Raw genomic sequence first — 27505 nt, forward strand, 5'->3', positions numbered from 1 at the left:
GGAAATGCAAAAGTTTAACCTTTTCAAGTCTATTTGCAGCGACCTAACAAATCTGGGAGCAAATTCTTGAGAAACGTTGTGCTATTCTTTTCCATTCCTGGTAACAGGTTTTAATATCGTCTTTAGTCGGGCTTTTGAATTTTACCTTTTCCACACAAGAAGGAGCAAATTCACAAGAGTTAGTTTTTTTCAGCTTCGGGCGCAGTTGCTGCATTAGGCTCTTTGTATTTGCCTTCCGAATGAAGATTTTCAGCAAACTCCACCAAGACATTCACACCGAAGGATTTGAGTAGCAAAGCTACATTTTCGTGTTTTATTCATGTTCGTGTTCCGTACTAAATTCGCATGCAGTGCTCTTTGCGAGCATAAACTCTCGACTCGGAGGCAATTTGTGTTATGCACATGCAGGCTTGCAAGGCGGCAATGAATGCAGCTTCAGCTGAGGGAGTGCGTTTTTCATACACGAATTATCATTGTCAGCTTGACAAAATCCGAAAAAAAGGGGAGCACGTAGCGGAGTGGTTTAGTTTAAGGCAACCGGATCCTTTCTAAATAATTGCCACCATTTTCGAACGACAGCCTGTCTGTGGTTTCTGGCCTGTATAGAGGTTGCTCCCGCAGCGTATGCTACGACGCTTTTGAGTTTCATGCTTCACACTCGGATGAAACCGTATGAATGGGGAAGCAAATGTTCAACGAAGCAAAAGATGAGGGTACAGGAATAGTGAAAAAATGCATCTCACTGAAGAAATGTCTACCAATCGTGGTGTTAGTGGGACTGTGGAGTTTGCTTTTTACGATGCAAAATTATGGTTTTCATAATTATCCTCAGATCTTGTTATTCGTCCATGTGGTCTCGGTAATATGAACTCAGTTTGTGTTATTTAACAGTCACTATGAGCTGTTATTAATATCACTACGAGGAAAAGTAAAAATCTAGAAAAAAACGTATATATTTTTTTCCTCGTAGTTTATAAAACTAATCCTCGATATGCTATTTAAAACATTGCTTACCTTTAATAAACTTCCTTCTCAATACGATGTGAGGTAAACACATATCTGGTACTTACATCAACACCACGTTCCCCGGCTAGGAAATGTACTGCCCAACAGCACTCAGTGTACTCACATAAACGCAAGAACGGAAAACGGTGATACCCTTTACATGGTCAGAGCTTTCTTTTCACAACCATTCCAAAAGCTCAAAGGTTACAGCGAGCGACTAAGCTGAGCGTGGAGTGTGTTTTGATTCCTCTGGAATGTACATGCAAGCATGCTGAGCTGCAGTAGCTTATGAGCTTCTGTTCTTAATTATTACACTGCAGCCGTAGTTATGGGTGTGCTTTTGCTCTTGCATGATCAAGTGTGTGGCCGTCACACCGCACCGCCAGGCACTGATGCGTGGTACGATACTTAAAATAAATGAAAAGGTGGAAAAGCACAAGAGTAGCTCGAGACTTTGTAGTTCTCAGCAGATGACTGTTGAGTAGGAATGTTGTTTCTGCTTCGTTAGCGGTTACACAGTGCTGCAAACCTGTAGAAAATGATTGGAAAGATGGATTTGTTTGGTTAATACTATCTATTTGCTGGGAACTGGTTTTGTTTACGGTCGCTTATTTATAAGAAAAAAGGGAAGAAAGGAAAAACAGAGATATACGGAGATAAGTTTTAAGACAGAGTCCCAATTAAACTTGATATTATACAACTTATTGAATTCTACAAGTGATTGTTGGTTGTTATTATTTTATTGTTCTAAGAATATGTGCTCCAACCCATCAAGAAAACATCTTCCACAGAGTTTGATTTAGTACGACTCTATACAAACCGCTGGAACTAATTAGACCTAAGACTAATTTCGAAATGTTCTATTTGGTCTGTGCAAGGATCTCGCACTGCTTGCCTCATAGAAACGTTCCCTACCTGTTCATAATACAGCAAGACGTCATTGAGTCAACAGCACGATGATTTCCACAGAAGCGAAGAACAGCGCCGTGGGGTAGATCTACTTGACAAACAAACTCGTTAACTGGATTACGGTGTACTTGTTACTGGTAGCGGGGATTAGTTATGCATCGTGCAAGGACTAGCATCATATGCGTTACTGCAACCTCTTTCCCTGTATCCAAAGGAAGCGCCGTCGGCACTGAGGGTGAACTTACTAGGTCGTTTCGAACACATCCGAGACCGGGTGTGGGTCGTGTAGGTTAGTAGGTTGAGAAGCACGAGCCTTTTGAAAGGACTTTTCAAGGAAGTGGACGTGTGCCTGTGAGAGATGTGTGGACAAAGAGGTATTGCAAAACTTTATTTCGTTCGTTTCGTTTCATTCAAGGAATTGAGTTATGTACCAGTTGTGATTAGGAATGAAAATGTGTGTAATGTCTTATTTAAACAGTTATAAACGATTTTTCTCGAACAAATACAATCCACACCACGTGTGTGCTGTTTTTCAATTGAACAAGACGTGTTGTTTTGTTTGTCGTTGCTTTAAGTTAAGCATACAGTCTTTTGTTGTAACGCAAATCCCGTCACGTTCTACACTGTCGCAAACAGTGGCATTTATCAGTTCTTAGTTGACTAGAGCAAAACAAAAACAAATTAAGACGACCGAAAATCGAAAGCGCGTTCAGTTATCATTTAATCCCGTCTGTCGCCAATGGGCATGGGTTAAACGTTTCAGGTTCCGTAACTCATTTCGATGGGGTGCCCGCTTCTACAGGCCACTGACTTTGGGAACGCTTTAGTTGGTACGAGCCGAATGGACATTTCCCGCAGTGAGGGTTGCATGGAGGTGGCTGTAACTTTGCGACACCGAAAACTAATGATGAATTTGTTCTTTTCTCTTGCAGCACAGCAGCGATACTAGCTCGTGCGAAAAATCACGGCGCGCACTGGTGAAGGAGAAGAAAAACTCCAAACGATCGAAGATTGGTAAGTAGCAAGAATGGGAGAGGGAAATGTTGGTTGTTAGGTTCTGTGATTGTCATGCGGCGAATGCTTTTGCGCTGAGTTTCGCAGTGGTGGAATGAGTTTTGTTGTAACTTTCTACTGGTTTGAAATGTTGTGGTTGACGCTGATAACGATTGCGTGGGACAAATTAAAATTTGAGGTGAGGTTTTTTTTGTTTTCTAACTTTGGTACGCTCGTTGGATGTTCCGATTGCGTTGGAATCGTTGCATTTAGGGTAGTTGTTAACTGTTATATTCTTAATGGTTGAATGAGTGAAACATATAACTACTTTACTGATGACTATCTTAATCTTTTTTGAGTATCAACATAAATATTAAGTCTATCAAGTATGCTCGATGACTTAAACAAATAGTAAAATTAAAAGCACAAATTTTTCAGTAAGCTTTTATTTCCTCCGGCTTGGTGACTGGTGCTAATGGAGCGCGAGTAACGTAGCAGTTGGTCATTCGCAAACCATTTCTGTTCATTTCTGCGACAGAGAAAGTAAATAGATTTGTTGCACTTCATGCTTGCATATCCCCAAAAGGTGAGAGGGATTTGCCGCTTGCATATCGGTACGATCGATGTCCGCTCACCGGTAAAAGTGGGTTGCACCGTTGCAATTTATCTACCTTTTTGCCACACAAACTCTCGTTTGCGTCACCCAAATGATCGGCCGGCAACCGGCCGGGTGGAAGAAAATTGGACCGTTTTGCTGGCAATGTTTTTTGTTACTGTGGTTGTTGTTTTACTTTAACGCGGCATGCTTCAAACGAAAGGCATAAATCAACCAGACATGGACATCGGTTGCACCCGGAAGCGGTACGGTACGCCGAACGCCGAGTCCCTGTTTATCTTTCGCACGAAGTGAAGAACACAAAACTGTTGCATGCCATTTTGTCTGCAGCCCTGTCCATCCTGCAGCGTTCATTCCGGCAGTCCGACTAGATGATTGAGCTCTTTCGAGAAGCCGAATCGAATAATTCGTCTCTTTTCGAGCGCGTTGCACCGGGGCACAGCTGGACAGCGTACAGCCTAATCCCGTCCGTGGGACGGGAACGGTTCTCACCATGGTGTTAGATTGTGGGAAATCTTTGCCCGCGGGCATTTCGACCAAGCAGAAATGATCTGTGTGAAGGCGTAACGGGTAAGAATTAGTCCTCCGCCGGAAACGAATGCTACAGGAAAGCGGAAAGGTGAAGCAGGCTGGCAAAAAAGGAAGGTCGAAATCAGAGATGGCAAAAATTAATCCAACAAAACAGGCGGGAACCCGTGTCGATTGTAATACCCATCGCCGGAAGTACGAAGGACGAGACTCATTATTAATTAAATGGCCGGTTTTGTGATAAACAGCAAGCTACACGATGGTTGTGATTTTTTACTCGTTTATGCTTTGCTCTCTCCGTGGCCGTCTGGTGAGGAAATGTAGGAAGTTTCATCCTGGCCGGAAGTATCGGACTAATGAGGATGATTATTAGACGCGCCTTTGGCGAAAAAAATGGATTCCTTTTTTCCATATTTTCCTTCACATTTAGTTGTGTGTATACAGCATCGTCGTTATGCAAAAAAAAAACTCAAAAAAGGAGTTACGCACCGAAAAGGGATCAGAAAATCAAAACGCACACCCGAAGGCTATGAGAATGGTTCGTGGAAAGAATGGAACAAAATACAACTTTTAATAACCCAAGCAAAGGTCACAGTGGCAGGGTTTTCTTGCATATCTGGACCGCTTTCTTTAGCTTTTTTCGATCATCATCATCGTGTTTCGTCATTCGCCAGACGGTCGGATCAGATCGGGACAAAATGTTGCCAAAGAAAGAATGATTCGGTATGGCAGTAAACGATTTTCGTACGTTCGTTGCCGCATTATAAGCGCTGGTGGGTATTTTGATGCCTCGTGGATGTGTGACTTGGTTTCACACGCTTTCTCCCAAAACTTACCCAAGAAAATTATGAAATAAGTATAAAAAAAATATCCCCAGCACAATTGTTTCGCCCACAGCAGCAGCCGAGGTAGCTTTTTCCTTCCCGCTGGGATTGGGTTGGCCTTTGATTTTATGGTTTACTTTATCCGGCGGCCAGTATCCGGGCAACCTTTTCCCGATCGGTCTAGGGTCCAGTTTTCTTTCTTCTACTCATTCAGATTGTGCTCGCCATGTGGAAAACTCGTCGAAAGAATGCTCCCGCACACGCCAGGGGCCAGTCGTTGATTGAAGTTGAGTATAGAGGTTAGATGTGTATGTGTGTGCGTGTGCATGACAGTAAATGTTCTTCCTTTTTTATCATATTCCTCGAACTTCTCCGAAGGAAAGTAGTAGCCGGTTGGAAAATCTGCCCCCTGTAACACCCACCATCCGGGCATAACCCGGGCACGGTCACAAATTACAGAATAATATTTATTGTCCCTTGTGCCGAAAGGATGAACTATATACTTTTGCAATCAACTCGCTGGGTGGCGGGAACGACAGCACGGGTTGCACATGAAATGGACCGTAGAATAAGTTGACCCTGAACGGACAGGTGGTGGAAGCAGCACGAAACTGGGACAGCGAAAAGGAAGCTCCTTTCTTCGCAAGTACTGGACAAAAAAAAAGCGGGGTTTCTATTAAGAAAAGGGGAAACACATACAAATCAACTGGCGTAATGATTCGCCCCAGAAGGTTGGTTGGCAACACGAGAGCGAAAGCGGAAAAAACAAGCAATGGGCAAAGAAAAACGATCCGGGGGCAAATACATTATTATGCAAATTTAGTCCATTCGTTTGGGCAATCGATCATCTGGTCTGGCGTGCCGGGAGCAACGGCAGCAGCAGCAGCAGCAGCAGCAAGTGCGCCCAGCAAGTCCTTGTACGATTGTTTCAATTTTCCGTCTCACTGGTCCAGCTTTTCGCCGTACTTGCTCCAAAAAGTACAACGAACACAGAAACAACCTGAGGGATAGAAAGAGTTGCAGCCGACTGTTTTGTTGATTTGTTTTTTTTTATGTGCTGTTGTTGTTGCGTGGAATGTTTCCACGTCGCCAGAACCGGTGGTAGCGGATAGCGAGTGATTGGCAGTTGGACGGATACTTGTTTCCCTTGCCCGCTTTTCCCGCACCACTGGCAGTGTTGTCCCGCAACCCATTTGGATCGCTTTTGCTCGATTGATTGAGTCCTCTTTGTGAGTTTTTGGGTGGGACGCCGGTGTGTGTGCAGCTGTAGCTCCCGGTAAGCACAGACAGTTTATCGTAGCCAGAGACTCCGTCATCGATCCAGCCGCACGTTCGGGCCGTTTGGGCAAACAGTTTCCACTGCCAGCGAACTTGCTGCTTGGAAGACGGCCAGCAAACTAATGGCACAACCGCTGGTTGGGTTGATTGCTTCGCTGAATTGAAAATCTGAAAAATCTAACGTTCGCTTTCACTCGGAAACCGCAAGCGGGACGGAGAAGCCGGCGAGACGAAAAAACTGTTCCATTTTGGTGACAATGTGCCAAATGCCAGGACCGATTTGGTGAGCTTATTGCATTATGTTTCCGGACAAAGATCGGTGGAAGTATCGGTTGGGCAAGGAAGCGGCGTACACTGTTTGACTAATTAGCCAAACCGAGTAAAAAAGAGCCTCAACCCATGTTCGTTGTGAAATCTGCTAAACTCTCTGGTGCCATTGGTTGGAAGCAAACACTCCGAATGTCCCGGAATGCCAGAAAGGGTCAGGTTGAAAAATTCAATTCCCAGAGCCGCAGCGCAAGAGGCAAAGGCAAGCGGATGGGTTTGTGCTAAATGACTGCCGTACTACTACACTAAGAAGGAAAGCACCATTTCCCACTCGTGTTGTCGAAGCCGGTTAGGGGTACAAGGGGAATGGAGGAAGGAAGGAGGGGGTAGAGGAAGGTTCCGCGTCTGGAACAAATTAAAAAGAGTTTAAAAATTAATTTGTTTCCTCTTTCCGCACCCACACACATACATTACAAAGCCGCACAAAGTTTGACCTTCTTTGTCGCAAATGCTACTGCCACCCTGCTGGACGCTGGCTGCTGCTGCTGCTGCTGCTGGTACAGTGCCTGAATGCAACGAATCCTGTGGGCGAAAGTCCTTTTAGCACCACACACACACACACACACACACACCCGTATGCACTGAACAGCCACTGGCCGCCGCCACGGGCTGGAAAGTTTTCCAATTGCCCAATGAGAGCAATATTTCGCGTCCACTTTCTTTGCTGGGAATTGTTTTCTTTTCACAGAATAGGTCAGCGAAGAAATGCCACCGGGTGGCGGACTGGCAGCTTCTGGTAACTGTCATTCCAGGTTCCCTTTGGTGGCGTTGCATGGGGAAGCAACCGCTGTGGCGTTCTTTGGACCGTCGTGATGGATTGTAACAATGTTGCAGGCAGCAGGCGAGGCTGATATGCGGGGATATGCAAATTCATTTCACAGCGCTTGTAACATGCAACCGCAACGGAACGAAATGCGCTGTAGCATGTTGCATTGTGTCGTTTGACGTTTGAGCTAAATTGTTTTTGGACCGTCACTTCGCTAGCTAGCCTCAATAACGGAAACAATGCGTTAAAAGTGGGAAATATGACAAGGACTCGAGTGGCTCGTCTAGCAAATAAAGAGACGCTTTAGTTTGTAGTATGCTAAGTTCTGTTGCCAATCGGTTCATAGTACAATATCGTTCTAAAAATAATTAAGTGGGTAAAGGAGTGAGGTTTGCAAATTATTTCAATGAATAAATTCCATACTGTGCTGAAGGACCTTATTATGAACGAGAAAAAAGGTACACAAGCTGTCTTGTAGTGACTAAAGTAACATATTTATTTTGGAGTTGGTAAACAGACCATCATTGCAAGACAAAACGTAAGGCGAAACTGATGTTATTCCTTTTCTTAAGAATAATTCACAATAATTCACATGGAACAACCAAAATCTGCAAAATGAAGTTAATCTTTTATCGATTTTACTAAATAATTTCGAATTGTTAACACACTAAAAGTTTACATCTTCTAATAAACTTTTTACCTATCTATATTTTCTATTGTTTTCAGATAAAAAAGACAAATCGAAACAGAAGCCTGAAAAACGAACGTCCGATGTACCCGCACAGCCGAACGTGAAATGTGTCCTCGTCGGAGACGGTGCCGTCGGAAAAACCAACCTCATACTCTCCTACATCCAGGACCGGTTCACACACGAATACGTGCCAACGGCATTCGACAAATACAACGGTAAGCAATGCAAACGACGATATCAATTATTTAGTGAATAACTCATTTTTCATTTGTAAATTTATTTTCCTTCATGACATTATATAATATTGTCTGTTTATGCTCATATTGCAAACGGTACGATTTGTTGAAGAACGTAAAGCATCATACGCTAAGAAACATCCCGAGCGCCTAATTATTGACTAAAAGTTAACGTAACGCGTCATATTCCAAATATTATGCAAATGGCATCTTATTGTTTGCTAATCAGCTTTGGTGTTGTCAGCCTTTACGAACGTTAGGGAACGATTTTCTCATTCAAGTTCTTCTCGCAAGAACGGTGACATGATATGCGGGTTGCATACTTACTTGGCGCTCGTTAAATATAATTTATAAAACCTCGATACACAGAACCCCCTTATTACCCTTACTCTCGCAGGCTTGACTCAACTGAGTCCGATTTGTTCGAATCAGTCGGGTGTAAATCGTACTTACTGCAATCCCTGCCGACTGTGATATTTCGAACATCCAGGGAGAGAGAGAGAGGGAAGTCAGGAATCCGGAAACTATTTACACGGCTTATGGTAGGCAACGGGGGACCGTGCTAAGCGCAGCAGTACTCAGAAAGCTACATGCTACGGTCGGTTTTACGCCGGAAGTGGACAACAGAACTATGAATGGAAATTACTCATCCCGGGCGAATGCCTAAAGGCAACGCAGGCCGTGAGTCGGAGTGTGCGGAATAACAAAAGCCGACGGTCCTTAAATCACAAACTCTCGCCTACCGGAGGTCAGCAGGACTGGTTGGCCCACGGGTGTGAGGCTCAACTTTTCTGACTCTTCGTTCCGTGTCGCCCGCGTCCCGGCGGTTGTGCTGTTGTGCAGTGTGCAACAGACCATCTTGTTCTGCTGCGCCCGGGCTGATGCTCTGGAACTTCCGACACCGCCCAGCTGGAGCAAGCTGTGATGGTGCAGATAGTGTGCATGAGCGGACGGAAGAGGGGGTACGGTGGATACGGGTGAAAGGAAATTCATTGCATTTTATCATAGCACGGAAGCGAAACGGGGCGGTCAAAATCTGCTCAACTAACTCTGGGATTGGAGTATACGAGAGTACGTCTGGCAAAAATCAAGTAGAAGTACTTTGGAAGCAAAAACCATCAGCGCTCGGAATGAAATCTTTTCCAAGATGGACAGCCGAAAACGAAGCCAAAGACAAGTTAGTGAGAATGATAAGGGAAATAAAATTGTACAGTACTATCAAAAGTGTCAAAGGGGAATCCAGTTGTGCCCGAGCTATCGCTAGTTTTTCACACTTTCCGTTCATATTTTAACGAGTTCCTTAACGGGATATATTTTATTCACCTATTTGCAATGCTTATCCTCGCACAGGAAGTGCCGCAGTGCACAGAGATGTAAAAAGGGAGTACGTAAAAGAAACACTGTAATGTATAACCTTTTTTGACATCTATCACTTTCTACTGAGCCTGTTGGTTGTAATGGAATTGATTTTCATATATCTTCGCCTTTGAAAGCTGTCTCTGGCTTTTGTAAGCGTTTCAGGCTTGCAAGCATAATGCCCGTCGATCGATTTACACCACACACACTGTGTGACATGGAACAAGCTTAAAACGGGGATTTTAATGAAACGCAAATATCAACAAAAAAGAAGGATACAGATTAAAAAGTGCAATTTATTGAACGCTGCTCGGAAAGATCAATCGAGGGTGCGGACGAAAGGAGGGCGCGTAAATTTTTAATTTCAAAAATGAGTTTTCTCAATTTCCCTTTTTGTGTGTGTCGCCAGCCTGCTGCACAGTTATTGCCCATGTTTTATTGGTTGCCCTTTCGGGGACATTGGCCCATACACTGTCCCTGCCCATGTTTCCGTCCTGCTGGTTGGCGCCCAGGTCCCAGTGGATCCAGTTTTTGTCCGTGTTGCATTCCGTTGCATGTGCTTTTACTTCGACACATTGACACACACACACACACACACACGAGCGAGCCGCCACAATGTCTCCGCTGCGTTGCCCAAACCCCACGACACGCATGTTGACGTTTCATTATGCAGTCGATGCGTGCAATGTGGTGGACAGGTGTGCATATCCGTGTTTGTGTGTGTGTGTGTGTGTGTGTTACCCGCGCCTCAGTGCCATAAATATTCATGGATGCGTCCGTTGCACATTTTTACCGTAGGTGTGCCGCGTGTTGAACATGAAACACTCTCCCACCCCCACCCAGACAGTTCCCCGGGCTTTAGGCAAATGAGCAGGTACATGCGGTGGAGCAGTGCGTGCTGGTGTGTGTGTGTTTGTGTTAGAGTAGATGTGTTTATGAATACTTTTTAACACATTCAACACTCCGTGGCCGGTGTGTGTGTTTGTGTGTGTGTCTGTGTTTTGCTTCACGGTTTGTGAGCCGTTTACTTTATTACATTCTCACATGCTCCGGGCAAGCCTACCCCGTAGGTATTTTGCGCCTTTCGCCATCCATCGCCAATGATTACAGCCATGTTCATCGCCACCGTTTGGAGGGGTTGGGTGTTTCAATAATCTTTACCATCCAACAACCCAACACCAGCACAGCCAGCACAACGAGTGGTGACGACGTTCCAGCAATGGAAAATCCGTGTTGCTGCTGGGCGCATTCGGTCTTTTTTTTTCTCTATCGTTCACGCTGATGTTAGTTTAATTAACGCATCCTTGCTTAGTATTATCCGTTGTGGTAAGCGTTTGGGCTGGTCTGTGGGTTATCGTTTGCTATGCGTTTGCTGCGTTTTTGTGATGGTTGTAGAAATATGGGCATTATTTTTTTGAAGCGAAAATCTGGTTATTTAACATTTTTTTTTTTACCATTGGTAAAAGCTCGAATCGAGCTGATTTCGCTTAAAATTTGATAAAAAAATAACGAAACCCATGCCAGTCTGTTTTAATGAAATAGAGTAAATTGAATCATAATATTTACGGAGGCAATTTTTATATTGAATGATTTTTATATTGATTTTTTTCTATTGATCGATTTAAACACTGAACTTTAGCATTAACCTATAATGAATAATGAGTTATTTTACCTTTTGTTATTGAATATTAAAGTTTTTTAACAAAGTGATATTTTAAAGATATTTTTCCGGTTAATTTTAATTGATTTTGTTACATTCTACACATTATCAGAATATGACATAACTATCTTAAACTGATGACAGCAATATCGATAGGGAACACACCCAAAATCGAGCACCAATCTGCAAAGAATTAATAAAGCACATTTCTACGATGGCCTCCACCCACTTTTTTCGGCCTCCCTAATGCCTGCGGGTGGTTTTGATCCGATAAATCCGGAAGCGGACGTTGTGGCTCCTTCCGTTCATTTAATGAACGTTGTTAAGAATTTCTAGATGAAAGGCACAAATAGTTGCCAAAATGCAAAGAATCTGCCTCGCTCCTTGTGCCTGTACCGTGTGTGTGTTGGAGCATCGGCATCGGTACGGTCAGAGTAAGCAACCAGGATCGCGGACCGGATTGTGTTCGGCATGTTGGGAATGTTTGCTCGCAAATCCGGAACCAATAACGGTGGTACGGCAGCATTGGATATGATTTGGTAATACAGCACAAAATGAAGGATAATTGTTCACACCCGTTCGAAGATGCTGTTTGGAGACATTGAACCAAGGCGAAGTAAACGTACAAGCTCATTTTATTACCAAAGAAGCGAAGCATCGAAAGCCTTCCCAATTCCAAAATGCCTTTAAAAGGGATGTCATATAAATATGTACAAAATGTAGTATGACACAACTATGACGATAATGTTCCCTATGGTGTGATGTAAAAGTCGTGGTTCCTTCAACCGAGTGGATAACCTATTGCCCGTATGATTTAAAGTCAGTACACTCGTACAGCCAAACTGCACTGAGCAAAGTGGTGTACACCAGCTGAACATGTCGCCGGTTCCTGCTGCCTACAGCGGTTGATAAGGCTACCGAAACGTGATATATGCTAGTGGAAAATTCTTCACCAAAAACCAATTCTTGATACCGCAGCGAAACGTGATTCCAGACCGATGTAACGTTCCGTACAGCTGCGGTGAACGGATTGAAATTTACAGCTGTCTAGCTAGCATTATAGCCACCAGCAACTGTTGGTTCGAGAGTTAACCCTTGAAGATGCAGCTCGTACCAGAAAAAGGTGACATTTTATTGCTTCTTTAATTGTAACTTGATACAACAAGCAAATAGCCTCGCAGTCCAACCAACACATTTTAAATACCTCGATTAGACACACCAGTTAACGCGTTCCTCATAGAGCTGCCCAAGTTAGTTTCCACCAAGACACGCACTGCTCGTAAAGAGTAACTAATTTACCACACACGCGGTTGGTATCACGGGAAAGGTAAAACATCACCATCCGTACGAGCTTCCCGAATGATAGATTCACACTCACAACCACATTAAAACGCCATCAGAACGAAATACTATGAGGAGCCTCGAGCAAGCGAGATAGAGAACCTGGAAACACAACCGAAACACAAACACTCCCACGTAAAATGTAAATTTAATTCACCATCACGCCCCGGCGAACACACCCTGCCACCTGCCCCTGAGTGTGAAATATGGAGCAACCGTGATGGCGAATGAAATGCAAACAGTGTGGAAAAATATATGAATTGAAAACAAAAATCATCACAATCTGCCAAATAGGTAAATAAATCAGGTCGGCGTACGCGTGATCTTGCGTGCGATGACGTCGTTTCGACCTCCATTTTCGACATTTATTGAGACGGGTTTACTGATCGGTTAGCCACATTTTATTTTTTTGGCTTCTAATCAGTTTTTATGCGTCGAAACCAATCACCAGTTTGCTTTTGGGAAGGCGTAGTAGTTTCGTTGCCTTCGTTGCAGCGCTATTCATGTGGAAGCGGCATTTTAAATTATCAAGATTTATCGACCGAACCGCACCGAGCCTGCTCCACCAGGCAGCTTGATTGCGTCAGCGGGAAGAATCTGGGCAACCACAGGGGCAGCATGAAGTGGATGGATCTAAATGGCAAAATAAAATGAAGCCACCGTTGGAACGAAATGATCGAACCGGAAACATCAAACAGATCAGCCACTGCCTAAAAAATATGAGCAAAGGGGAGGGAGGAGGAAAGGGTCTTAACAACATTCCCACCAAAACAAACACTTGCGTTCGTGATGTGACGGATCTGCGTACACGACACGGTTGTGGTTGTTGTGCATTAGCTTCTCTTTAGACCACGCGCTTATCGTCGATATTATCTGCGCTTCTGGAAAAGCGTGCTCATTTTCAACCCACGTCACGTCGCCGATATCGATAAGACACAGCCCTACTCAGCCCTGCCAACCGGTTGGAAAAATGACGGTGGGTGCAAACAACTGGCAGCAGCATCAGCAGCCAAAAAATACAAACCCTAAACACCGAACCAGGACGAACGAAACATCCTACCACCAAAACCAAACACACACACCGCCTGCGATAAATATCGATAAGCAACGGTGAAGATTAAGACAGATGGTTCGCCGGACGGGCTGGGAGGCATTGGACTCCTTCCCAGAACGGCCGGCGTATCAACAGGGCCGCGGTGGGTGCAGATCGGGAGTGCTAGATCCTCACCCGCTGTGTTTGTTTGTCGCGTCGCGTGCTGCGTTATGGTGCCAGGACGGTCCAGCCAGGCACGGTCAGTAATTGAAACGTTCCTTTATGTTTGTGCCGGCTGCTGCTGCTGCTGCTGCGTTGCGTCCAGGCAGCCAAAGCCATTTGGTTTGCCAGGTCGGACCATTCCATCGTCTTTGCACCACTTTGCCCTGGTTGTTGTTGTTTGTGCCCGGTGCGCTCGATTATTTGCTGGTGATATCGGGAAGAGCTCGCCCGAGTGGTGTGGTTATGTTTTGAAGATTAAAAAGAATTGCCTTGACCATTTGCCGACTTCCGACAACAGCCTGGTCCCGTTTTTTTTACGGAAGGGAAGGTTGAACATGTTTGCTTGCCTTCTGCGTGAAGGTGCGTACTTGGGGGGAGGGACGGTTTACTGTGGGCTCGGTGGCATAATGTTCACTCTATGTGAATGAAACCAGCTGTTTGGTTACGGGAGTAGGCGGCGGAAAACAAACACTTTCCCCACTGTCAGGATCGCTCCATCTCGATGGGATACTGGGTAACTGTCAACTCTTGGGTCGGTTGGTATCATGGACATTTAAGAATACTCTCTCTGTGTGTCTCTCTCTCTGGTACACTAGATAACTGCTTCTCTGCAGGGGAATTGTGCACACAAAGTTTATTTTTACGCTTTGTGTTTTTTTCCGCTATCTTTATGAGGAAAATATGTTATGAGATTCCTACATGTTAATGAAGTACCACCAACACAGCCTCATATTGACAGTTTACATTTTTATTGAAAACAATTCCTGCTCGATATTTCAATACAGTTTCATTTGCATTTAAACCTTTTCAAAAAATTGTATCAAACTCCCGAGGTTCCCAGAAAGCTCTTCCAGCCCGCTTACCATCACATCATACCAAGTGCTGAAACAACAAACGCATTCATTGCAACAACGCTCGAAATGGTTTAAAACTATCGTTTGACGTTAGGGTGCTTCAAAATGATTTGCTTACATAAACCGAAGCACCAGCGCTCCCTCACCTGGACCAGGCCCACTTGGCTGGAAGCTCGAGGAGGTACTTCCGTGCCCGCGTGCCATCTCACACCATCGGGCCTCGATAATATGCTTCTGTCAATCAGCCTGCCTCGTTGCACCCGTTTATGCAAATGCGTGTCGATCGAAGGTTGGTCTCTCCGGTGTGGTTCGTGGCCCGATGTCGATACCGCTGGCGGAAGGGGAGTTTTTCCTGCTGTTCTTTCCAACCAATGGGGAAAGGTTTAAATTTTCATTCGTTTGCCTCCATTCTCATCGCCGGTGCATCTCTGACCCCCCCCAGTACAACCACAGCCATAACCGTGGATGGGTAACGACACTGATGCTCGAGCGAAATAATTCAATATCCATTGCAATGCAATCGCATCGCAGCAGCAGCTGACCCCGAACGGAAAATGCGAAATGCGGAGACCACTCGAAACGTCACTCGAGAGCACTCGAGAAAGACGACCTGGCTGTGGCAGTGTGCCCGAACAGCCCGAACGGCGTGCAGGAGGGCGGTCGAGTGCGGTAATTGCATTGCACTATCATGCTGCAGCTCGGGTCGGATCGGGTCGAGGTGATGCAACCTGAACGATACAAAATCGATCCCGCACTGCATCATCTAGCCGGTCCCGATGCTCGTGCTGGCTGATGCTGCTCGTCAGCGCACGGAGGAATTCAAATTACGTCTCTGTCTCTGCGGTGGTGTACTGTGCCCGACCGGGCTACCTTCTCCTGAGCTGGGGTTCATTCGGGTTCAAACGCAACCTCAAGCCCCAAACTCTGTCGACCGCAATCGAAGGTGAAGAAGTCGATCACGGTGTTCAGGCCGGCCCCTGATAACCTAGAAAATGTTCATAATTAAGACATTCGCGACGCCGCAAGGATCGCGTGGTGGCGATGGGATCGTTTTTTTGTATTTATCCGCCGTGGTATTAAAATATCATCAGAGGGTGGTGGTTGCACGTTGTACGAACCGGTTGTGCCTTGCGTTGCATGTTATCGCGAATGCAACTTGGTTGCAGGGTGCTTTCACGAGCTGTCCTGAGTCACCGCCGGGCCCTGCAAGTATATTCAGTGTTTGTACGACCACCACCTACGCGCTGTCGGCCGGTGCAAGCGGTTGTGGTTTATACCGCACGGCCGTGACACAGTCGAGAAGGTTAGCTTATCTTTATGTGTGCTCTTTGCTCGTTTCACTCTTCGTGTTCGTTGATTGCATCTGTACTTTTATGGATGGGTGAGGTATGATTGAGTTATAAAAAAGGTGAAAATTGGGGTGTTGCACTATGACAAAACGGGCATAAATACGTTACATTGTAATTATGCAATCAATGATCAATATGAACCGAATAACATTTTAAAATTTAATTTTTGCGGTACATGGATAACTTACTTTACAACCTTTGAAAACTTAATTTACTAGCTTACTTCTTTACAATCAATGCTTATATGTTTGGAATAATTTGAATATGTTTAAAGCTTTATTAACGTTTTATTCACTGAACCATCTCTATTATCTTATGCTGTACCAAGAAAGTGTCACTTCAAATATTCAAATATTTTTATAAAACTATATAAAATTATTTAAATAATGCTCTAAATAACAGAAAAAAACAAACTCCATAAAGATCAGAATCAATTTTAAACTATTATTTTTTCTCTTTTTCTTACCGCTTTGTTCAACAAAACTTTGTCTTTATCATTCCAAACTTTGCTTCACATGCACTGTTCGCTCGGAGAGCCCATTTCTTTCGAACGGTATAACTTATCTGTAAGAGGGGAAGAAAGTATCAAAAAAAAATCAAGATTCCATCTTCATTGTCACAGCTTCATTTTAGCTTTAATAGAGAAAAAGTCACCCGCCCCCACTGTAATCGATTTCCATCTGACAGCGGGTTCATTAAAAAGAGCCAGCAAGCAGGCAGAGCCCAGCTAGACCGGATAGACGGGGTCGAGAAGAATGAGATAAAGAATAAATGAAAAAAAACACACACACACAATCGAACATCCGATAGCCCGAAATATCCCAATCGCTGCAAGCCACCTGTGTCAAACCTAGGGACCTTTGCTCCTTCCGGGAACTCATCATTGTGGCAAAGGCCAACGGCCATCCTCCACACGCTTTCGATCGAATAATGGAGAATATTAAAGGGAAGACCCTCAAACCCAAAACCACGCTCTTTGCTTTGCGTTCGATTGTGGGTCGTTATTTAGATTAAAATATGGATTTTTGGGTGTTTTTTTTCTTCTTCCCTTAAATCTAAATGCAAACACCCGGTCTTGTGGGAGGAAATGGTGTTATGGGTGTTAGAAGATGTTCGTGAAGGGTAAAGGGTGTGAAGGTAACCAACAAAAAAAAGGTTGATGATACAAAGTTTTGCTAACGATCGTCCCGAGAGTGAGCGCGAGGGAGTAATATAGAGAGAAATAGAGAAAGAAAGTGAGAGAGAGAACGACCAAGCGACTGTGTTGCAGCGCAATGTGTCGATCATTTTACGACCATTTCGGTAATTGGAAATAAAGTTTAAAACTTTATAGGACAGCGGGACAACTATCAACACCGACTACGAAGGTGAAAAGATGCACGGTTGAAAGCTAAATTTGGAATGAATGAAAAAAAAACGGATTTTTTGTCAACCTCCTTCTTCATACGTGAGGAGCTCTCTGTGTACTGGGGACTGCCTGATTTTGTTTCACAAGTTCAACGCCATAATGTTCGGTTTGGTGGTAACTTCCAGTAGACTCCTAGCCCAAACCTTTTTCGCCACTTGAGCAGAGCCGAGTACTCGACATGTTATTTTTTTCCTTCCTCTGTGGTGTTAAACTTTGGCCCGAAAAATATGCCTAGCCTGCACGTAACGACATTCTCAACTTTCATGCCTACCGGGCCGGGCATGTTCTGGTTGCAGCTTGCACGGCACACCGCGTACTTGAATTGATGAGCTTGTGTGGTTGAAAGTCAAAAGCACCGTGTGGTGCAGAAGCAAAAGGGCTGCTTTTTCATCTCTATTTTTCTTTCCCTTTTTTTCCGTTTCCCGTTTCCAGTGGACGTCAGCGTGGATGGGCGACCGATCGGGGTGACGCTCTGCGATACAGCCGGGCAGGATGCGCTGGACACGCTGCGCCAGCTCTGCTACCCCGGTTCCGACGTGATCCTGCTCTGCTTCTCGGTCGTGCAGCCGGATAGTTTCCGCTCCCTGGCCACCAAGTGGCAGCCGGAAATCAGCAAGCTGAAGGGCGTGTCGGTGGTGCTGGTCGGGACGCAGTCCGATCTACGGAACGATCAGAGTACGATCGGCAAGCTGCAGGTAAGCGGCACGGCACGGTGTACAGTGCTTATCAGCGGCTCACCAGCACCGCCAGCTGGCCGGGTCAGTTGAGCACTATTATTTTCTAATATTTTCCTGTTTGTTATTCGCTTTTTCTCAATTCCTCTTTAGGCTCAAGGAGAAAAACCAATTCTGTTCTCATCTGCCTGGGATTTTGCTCGGAAGATTGGTGCTAAATACATTGAAACATCGTCGCACAAGAAGGTAATTGGAGGGAACTGTTTCCCAATGATGGACTTCATTTCAGAGCTCAGTTATTATCAACATTAGGGGCAGTTTAGTGAATAAATCCAAACCCTTCAACAGATTGGACCTCATACAATGCAATTGGTTGAAAGACCTTTCACTACCTACCAATTAGAATGGAAAAGCAGTTTCGAAGCAAATTAGATGATAAAACACGACTAAAACAACACAACAGCCATTCAAGCTTCGCAAACAATTTGCACTAATAGCAACCGTATAAATCACTCTCAATGCTGGACACTGTCCTTTGTTGTCGGTACGGTCAGCATACTTGCCGATATGTTTCCGACACATGTTACAACTTTTACCGTCCCGCTATTAGACGTATTAGCTCATCCAACTGGTTGGAGTTTGTTTTTTTTTTATTTCTCTCCTCTCTTGTACATTCACCCTAGCACGTGGTTTACTTCCGTGTCCGCATTGATACTGCTCCCAAGCGGTGGGGCGTAATGAACTCGAACCGGGTGGATTTTGTTTTTTTTTTACGAGTTGGTTGCCTCTTTTGGTAAGGTCATCCTTCACGGACGAATGAAACGCGACCGTTTTGTTTGGTACCATGCCATGCTTGCTTGTTCCTTGTCCACTGCCTCGCCTGTTCTTCACCACACCTGGTCAAGGTTTCACGGTGCCAGCCATCTTCGGCCAGATTGACCCGTGTGTGCTACGGCCAAGCGGCAATAAAACAAGTTGTCAACGAGAGCAAACCCGCAGGTTCCACCCGCGTCCGTCGCACGGGATTTACTCACAGTTACACAAAACGTGCTCTACGTACAAGTTCAGTCGCCGTAGCCATTCTTGGTGGGGCCGGTGGATGGCAAGCGGAATGCAAGCAAACGACCTGCTGACATTCGAAAACAGTTAAACCAGCCCAGCTCGGCGGTGGGACAGGATGTTTGGGGATTATACTCCGGCACGGTGTTTGTGCAGGGCGGCATAGCACAACAGGAAGGGAGAACCTGTGTGAAATGATGCAGCTGTAGGTATCTTTGTGTATAACATGGTCCACATTGTTGTTTAGCTGCTCAGGATACTGTATTTATTTACTAAACACAAGTAAAGCGTTCATAATATTTCATGTCTCATTTATTACCAGAGAGAACTCAATTAAGTTCAACAATTTTAAACCAAACGTGCTGTTTTTTTTTGTTTCATCATTATGGCTAACCTTAGACTCTCATCTCTCTCTCTTGTTTCAGGAACACATCAAGGAGGTATTCGATACAGCTATCTGGGACGCGCTGCAATCACAGGAGCACGCCAGACGGAAGCGACCACTGTGGAAGCGGCTGTGCTGCCTTACCTGCTGACTGACCCGTGACGTGACGTGAGCAGCACCATCGAAGAAAATCATATAAATCAAGACTGTCCAATCCCGCTAGGTTGAATGAGTGGTGTTGTGAGCCGTGCTCCTCCAAACACGACTAAAAAAAACAAACAAACCTAGTAGCACTAGTAGTAGATATTGTAGATAAAGCAACAAAAAACCCCCTCAGAACAGACATGCAAATGGCAGACGAATAGCTTCTTAACCTGTTAGCTATGCCGCTGTGAATTTGACGTTGTATAATATAAACCGCACGGTGAATGAAAAGACATGGATAGTGAGATACTAGTTGTAGAAAAAAAGAGAGATAAAAATCAAACTACGGTACAGCAGCGATCGTGAAAGTATGTATTAGAATTAAACTCATGGAAGTAAAGGGAAATGAATGAACGAAGTATTATTGTAAAGCACTGTTCTGTAGCATGAAAAAAGAGCAGCTATTTAATCCAACACCGATATCAGACCGGAACATTGAAATGGTGATTAGGGACCAGCGTCGGAATCGATTGAATAGGTTGGTAGTATTACTGGTTAGCACGATAGTTGTTAGTACGAGTAGGTACTCAAGAGGTTCTATGGAGTAGCGATATGTTCGCAAGACAAAATCAATACGCAGCCGCTTGTTCAATCGATCGGCTACAAGAGCAAACAATTATAAAGAAGAAAAAACAAACAAACAACGCCAACCACACACTTGACTGTATAATACTGTCATCACCGAACGGTACGCCGGTTAATGAACATGAACATTAATATGACTTTGCGCGTATGCGTTTGCCTCGTTCCGAAACCGATGCTCAACATTCCGAAACATGATTCCCTGACGCTTAATCTCTCCACGGCCTACTCAGTCGGTGTATGCGGTTGCTCGTTTCTCGTTGCATTGCATACCCTGCAGGCGCATTCGGGTGTGTCTGTGTGCGGTTTCTGCAAGAATCCCTTTGCACGCAAATACAGTCGCGGGAAGTGTTTCGCATCTATCGACTGCCACCGGAAATGATGGAACAGAGAGTGCCCATTAAATGCAACGATCCTTTCAACTGCACAGGCACTTGCAGCGTTGCGCACAGACCAAAATGCTTCCGTCGCACCGTCAAACAATGTGGCGTAAACAGCGTGGCGATGGGATACTATTGTATGCATAGCGCTGGAAAACACCCTCTCCCCGGGAGCGGCAGGACAAACACACAGTGCCCTTATGCTTTCAGGATGTCGGTTTAAAAGCTGCTGCCGGGTCCTAGGCAACCTTCTGAACCCACAATCCGGGCACACACACAAACACACACGCATGCAGGTCACAATCGTCTAAGGCAAATGGAGCGTGCAATGCAAAGTTGTCATTCCCATGGGATGGGAACTCACCGGCCAAGCAGGAGAGGGTGGAATAACACCTCCCAAATCTCCTTGTGGGTTCGGTGCATTCGATCTCATTTGAATTTGCATTTCAGCAGCAGCGCTCCTTGGAAGGTTGGGGAAGCTTTCCCACGAACACAAGCACACACTGGAGACTTGGCGAAGGACACGATTAAACAAGCGAACAGTCGCGGTGAAGCAAAAACAATACGGAACTGGGGAACTATTCACCGCTACGACAGCTGTCACTTTCTCGTGGATACTCGGGGACTATTTCTGCCAACTTCCCCCCATCCAGCTCCCGCTTAACCGATCGCCGTTTATGGTGTATCCGTCACGTTCTTGCCATCGCAGCGAGCGCAGTCGTGTTCCGATTCTGATGCTCTTCTTCCGTCTGTGAGCAAGAGTTGGAGTGGATTCGACGAAAAGTCAATAAACTAGAAAGCTGAAAATTGAGTTTGAACACGCTTAAAGCGTGTGGAGCGAGCTGCCCGAATGCTTCGGGTAGGTTGTATGCAAGCAAACCCGGATCCGGAAACACCGGAAACCTTAAATAAGACACGCTCTAACACGGGCAGCAGAGTGGCGTGCAGAACAAAAAAAGAACCCGAAATGAAAAATAGTACACGGATGACATCTCGCAACAGGGACGCGTTCGGTAAGCACACGTTAGCACTGGGAAAGGACACGAACGATTGAGTATCTTCAAAAAAAGCCAAATGACAACGAACGAAGCGAAGAAAGTGATCCAAAGTCTATACTTTTTCGCTACTGCACTTCAAGCCCCGATGGAGCTCGAGTTGCAGCGGGGAAAATAAAGTACTCAAAATGGTGTCAGAGATTGTGAGCAAAAAAGCCTTGAATCGGAGGATACTCAGGGAATGGGAAACGTGCACATTCACATAACCCATGCACATGTATGGATTAAGCTTTGATTTCGTGAAACGATCGGATGCGTCCTTGAAGTGTTCCGTTTTCCCTATCACATCCGAACCGCTTGCGTTGCACTGTGTCCCGTACAGTGGCCAAAAGCAAGATAAGCCATAACGGAAGCACACATACATACACATACACATATCTCTAGCCAAGCTCACAAACGTACCAATTCTCGTGGGTGTAGAGGTGTCAATCGTCATGCGAACGAAACGGTAAGGATAATTGTACCCATGTCGGCTAACAAAGAACGGCGTACGAGAAAACGGTGACTCAAGTGAAAGCGATTGCGAGTGTAACAATACCATTGTCAGTATAGGAGTATAGGATGCTTTTCCCATTTTCTTTTTGCGTGGTTAAATCAGGGAATGGCAATCAATTTAGAAATGCTACTTCCATGCAACTAAACAGATTTCTGCTGAAACAATTTGCTCAAAAGGTATATTGTTATATGTATTTATTGTGTATTGTCGAATCATTTAATTATTTTCAACCGTTGTTTTGGGGTGAGCCATTCTGTTTGGAAATTAAAATTAAAAAAAAATAAAAGTATTTGTTTTGTGTTATCCTTTCTATCATTTTATGTGCTGTTTGGACGAAAATAGAAAATTATTTGATTTTAATAATACAACATGCATATAGACACATATAAATTCTCAAAAAACTTGGGCAGGGATATTTTTTTAACTACAAAAAGACGCCTAATCATCTCAGTCTAAGCATTTTTATCCAAGCGGCCTCGGAAACGCTCTTCGTGTATTAGCGACCTGAGCGAAATTAGGATGCCAAATGGCAGCTTAGAGAATGTTCACCTTATGCCGATATTCATGTTGAAGAGACATAAAATGTCTGGAACAATGACGAGACCAATCAAAATGTTCATCCTAAAGAATCAATAGATCTTGAAGAGACTACATATTAGAAAGGTTTCACCGTATTTCGTCCCGTTTACATTGTTAGCAAGGGATTGACGAACACAGTAGGACAGAGATGTCAAACTGATGGACCGCGCCCGCTTGAGCCAAAGTTTATTTTTAGAAGTATTTCTGCTTCTATAGTACATGGCAGTCAATTCCGGACTCCTGAAATATGAAGAGATTTTAAACTTCCCAGGTTTCTCTATGAATCGTCAGATCATGCACCATCATAAAACCTTGTCGGATTTTTTCCAACCTTCTCTCTATGCATGTATGCATAAAAAAGTTAAAAAATTGCATAAACTATTGTAGTCAGATGAGGAAAATCAAACATGGTTATTTTAATGTAATTGAGCTTTCAATTCCGCAAAATTTTAGTAAAATGGTTTAAAAATAAATGAAAATTATGTTATACCCTTTCCGATGATTAAATTTGTTTGCAAAACAAATATTTGATGAACAATTCTTAAAAGAAACAACTCACGGGTTAGTTTCAACCTCATACTTTTGTAATACGTGAGTAGTACGTGAATGTCTTACTCATATGTATATGTATGTAGTTTAGGATTATTACTTTTTTACTTTTTTACTTTGCTTTTTGTTAAGCTACCAATCAAGGCACTTGGCGACCAATTAAGCAATTTCTATTAGAAAAAGACTTGTACAAATTAACAAAATTACTTAGCCAACAGAATCAAAAACGCAAGCTCTCACAAGTTTTGGTATATTGTTTTGGAAAAGTCAAACCCATCTTTAGGTATACTAAAGATAAAACATTGTATTTCTGCAAAACGTTTAGAAACGATACAAACGATCCCTATCATGGCATCAGGCATCCTACCAAGACAAATGTGATTAGATAAACTACAGGTGAGCTTATTACTCTAATTTTGGTCGCCATATTGAATGAAGATTTCTATTGGCAGGAAGAGAATAACGTGTGCTAAGGACTTGTATGACATCCTACACTTCTCTGTAAAGATCTGAACTGGACTGAACGACCTGTTGTAATTTATGGACTTTAGACAGCATCAAAAGTAAGAATTCACTACTTTAATTCCAGCTCAAAAATATTGATAATCAAAATGACACCAATATCAACCTTTCGTTGCCAAATTTACTGCTCTGTATTGGAACTAACGCGTTAGTCATGGTCAGTTTTTGCCATTATTTTTGCGTACGGAATCTTGTTAGTTGCCATACAACTATGATGCAAATGTTGGAAATATCAGGGGCCTAGGACCAATTGAAAACAATCTGCTACAGCTATTGTTTTACTTTTTTTACATCACAGATTAAATTTTATTAACGTAACTATCGTCTCAAAATGAAAAGAGCGGCTAATGATCTGATTTTGTATCATGTCATCATATCATATCATGTCTTATATCATGTAAAAACTAGTCTGCGGCCCGTGCTACTATTTTCCGTGGATTTTGGCCCACAGGCTCAAATGAGTTTGACATCGCAGCAGTAAGAGAAAACAAAAATTAACAAGCGATAAACTTAACCGACTAACTTCACGATGTGTTCATCCCTGGATTAGAAGTTGTTGGTCCATCAAAGCGCTCTCGCACTGCTTTGCAATTGTCCTCTATTGTCAAGTTAAATTTATCACATCAAAGGGTATTACTTCGTTAGACCACTTTGCAGTACTTTTGTGAAATTTTGTAAACGGCAGAGGTATCATTTTCCTTCATTAAGGAAATGAATGAAATCAATGCAAACCGATGGCTCACATTGAAAGCGCCAACGAAACGAACGAAACCATTCCGTACAAATCGTTACACAACCAACGACACCGAGTGCTTGGCACATTTTTCCCGGCACCAATTGAGTGATTTCCCCTTGCAATCTCTCTACAATGCTTCTGTCGTCTGCGATCAAGCGTCAAATCCACCCAAAACTGTCCTTTTTCCTCGATCAATGGATTGCCGCCAAAGGTCTCACTGCGGCTGCGGATTTTAACCGACCGAGATTTTACGTTCATTTGTTCCTATCTGCTTGAGCGTAACCTCCGTTTTTTTTTTTTGTTATTTCAGTTTGGTGGTTCATTTTGTCTCTGCTTTCTTCTCCTCCCACCACATTGAAGTGTTTTCGAAGTGATTGTATTATCCTTTCAACACCACAGCTTGGAAAGTTTGACTGATGGAACCCTTGGTTGGGAAAACTTTCACCCCACCCTCCCCGTTCGTCGTTCTTTCTTTTGCCCAGTGCAGGTCGAGCTTTATTCACTTTCGCGTCATTTTCTTTTACCTTTTTTTCCATGCAAATAAAACCTGATAGCCTGCGGTTAGTTTGCGTGAGTTTTTCAACGCAGACATGATAACAAAGACACCACCAAAGCTGCCTGGCATAAAGAGTGGCTGCGGCGATGAAAACAATGGGAAACTTGATGCGATCAAAAAAGAAAATCCGTCGGAAAATGTGACGAGACAATACACTCACGGATAAGAATAACGGGTTCAGGTTCAGCAGCAGTTGATTCCCGTACCTTGCCATCCAAGTGTTACGGGGCGGGTTTAATCCAAAGTCACAGCGATCCTTTTTTGCACGAGACTCGTTTTCGTCGGTTTGGATTGGGTTGCTATTCTTCGCGTTTGGTTGCTTGCGTTTGTGGTTTTTTTTTCGTTTTGTGTTAAAGAACTAGGTTTTGTGTGTTCATTGTGTGCGTCTTGCAATTTTATTGTATCAATGACACTGCGCGATAATGCCTTCCATTGTGTTGCTTTCAGAAGCAATGTGGCAGCAATGTGTGCAGCAATGAATACTCTTCGAAGTTACTTTTCAGAATAGAACAAGATATTCAATGAGCTCGCTTACTTACTGAGTAACATATCAGGTGCCACATACGATAGGTAAGAATCATTAACTGCAATTAATAAAACATGTACTGTTCCAGCAACGTATTAATAACATTTTATACATATACATAATTTTATGCAAAGTTACAGGTTTGTAATAAATTGTATTTGTAAATTCATTCTTGATATAAAAAAAAATAATTCAATTTCACAAATTGTATGCTGGTCCCGCTGTAAAGTTGTCAACTCGCACGAATTAACAATAAACCTGTCATGAATTCAAGCCCCATATGGAACGTGCCTCCGATGCTTAGGACTGACTATGGATAATTAATTATGTCACTCGTTTATCACTTATCGAAAATATATATGGGTAATATGGGTAATATACACCCCTGGGACAGATGTAGATTTCAAGGTGAGATTTCGTCGTTTCTTTGATTTGTTTGGAAAATGATATATTAATGGGGTTTTTAAGCAAAAATAGAAAAAGTTCCTTAACAGATTCCAGGCATCTTTATTTTATATGACTATATTTTTTTTATAATCCAAGAGTGCTGTTGTAAATGTCTCAGAACTGTTTGATTGATTTTATTTTGTTAAAGCTAGAACACCCTTGGTGTCTATAAAATATTGAAATTATTGATAATCTGTCTGAATGAGAGTTACTAAATATATTAAACACCTGAAAATGACATGCATCGAAACACAGATTTTTTTTGTACACCTTAGCACTAATTGTATTAATATTGCTTCTACTTGATGTGAAAATTATTTTCTATGTTCAATTTCATTAAACGAGTTTTAATAAATTAAAGAGCAAAATCTCTGCCACTACTCTGCTACACGTAAAGTGCAACTAAATCTATATTTCCAACACCATCGAAGCTTTGTCGCACACCACCGAACATTTGTAAAGCCCTGCAAATCCTACATGAAGGAGCAAATGTATCACCTTCGCCTCCGTACACACAGCAGTGATTTAAATCCCTTTACAAAAGGATTAAACGGCACCATCGACCATTAAGATTAAGGTACACCGCACGAAAAAGCCGATGACTGGTGACGCTTACAGGCTACTGGTGCGGGCACCTTGCCTAACATTTTACCAAACCCATCTCAAAGCACGATATTCGCACCTTTGTACATTCCGCGTACGACTCGTGTTTTAAACCTCCGTGGCAAACTCGTTCATCAAATCGCAGCTTCATCGGTGCATACCAGTGTTTGCTTAGTGGAAAGCATTGGATGTGCACTGTCTTTTTTTGCTTGTTTTTGCTACCTGTCCAACTCCCGTAAACCCGGAAACCAAACAGCGAATTGCAGTGTGGCACGATTCGTGCGTAACCGGATTTTACATACATCACCCAAACAAACTCCGAACTGATCCGGTTGGGTGGCCCTAGTCCTAGCACAGATCTCCGGTACTTCCGGAATTCCGATGCGCTGTAAGCCGTCGTCCTACGTGAGCTTCCGGGATAAAATTTGCTGTACCTACGGTACCCTGCCCATCACCTATCACACGAAGGCTTCGTTTCAAACGGGGAGGAAACCCCCGTACACGTTGGTTTGCTGATAATTTTCTCGTTTTCTTTGAGCTGGCAAACAATCAAATCCACTAAATTGAATTCCGGTACCGTCGCAACGTTCGCTTGAAGTTCCGGTACATTCGATTTTTTCTGCTACTGCTGTTCTTTATGTCTTTGCAGTTGCAAACAGGCGTGATTCTTCGAAACAATGATCCAGCCGACAATGGCACCCTCAGCTCGATTCGTCCAGCTGTGATTGTGTGCTGGCTTGGTGTCGGTGTTCACTG

General features: G+C 43.7%; 1 protein-coding gene across 1 annotated transcript in view; it reads left to right on the forward strand.

Annotated features, from left to right (window-relative positions):
- Nucleotides 1–20440, forward strand: part of LOC120894045 — a 30025-nt gene extending 9585 nt beyond the window's left edge. The window contains exons 2-6 of the mRNA XM_040296393.1: nucleotides 2847–2928; nucleotides 7973–8152; nucleotides 17829–18091; nucleotides 18224–18316; nucleotides 19555–20440. Of these exons, the coding sequence (XP_040152327.1) occupies nucleotides 2847–2928; nucleotides 7973–8152; nucleotides 17829–18091; nucleotides 18224–18316; nucleotides 19555–19665 (729 nt within the window). The 3' untranslated portion in view covers nucleotides 19666–20440. The remainder of the gene's footprint in view (nucleotides 1–2846; nucleotides 2929–7972; nucleotides 8153–17828; nucleotides 18092–18223; nucleotides 18317–19554) is intronic.
- Nucleotides 20441–27505: the final 7065 nt, after the last annotated feature.

The sequence above is a fragment of the Anopheles arabiensis genome, chromosome 2 (genome assembly GCF_016920715.1).
Source record: "Anopheles arabiensis isolate DONGOLA chromosome 2, AaraD3, whole genome shotgun sequence".
In the NCBI taxonomy this organism is placed as follows: domain Eukaryota; kingdom Metazoa; phylum Arthropoda; class Insecta; order Diptera; family Culicidae; genus Anopheles; species Anopheles arabiensis.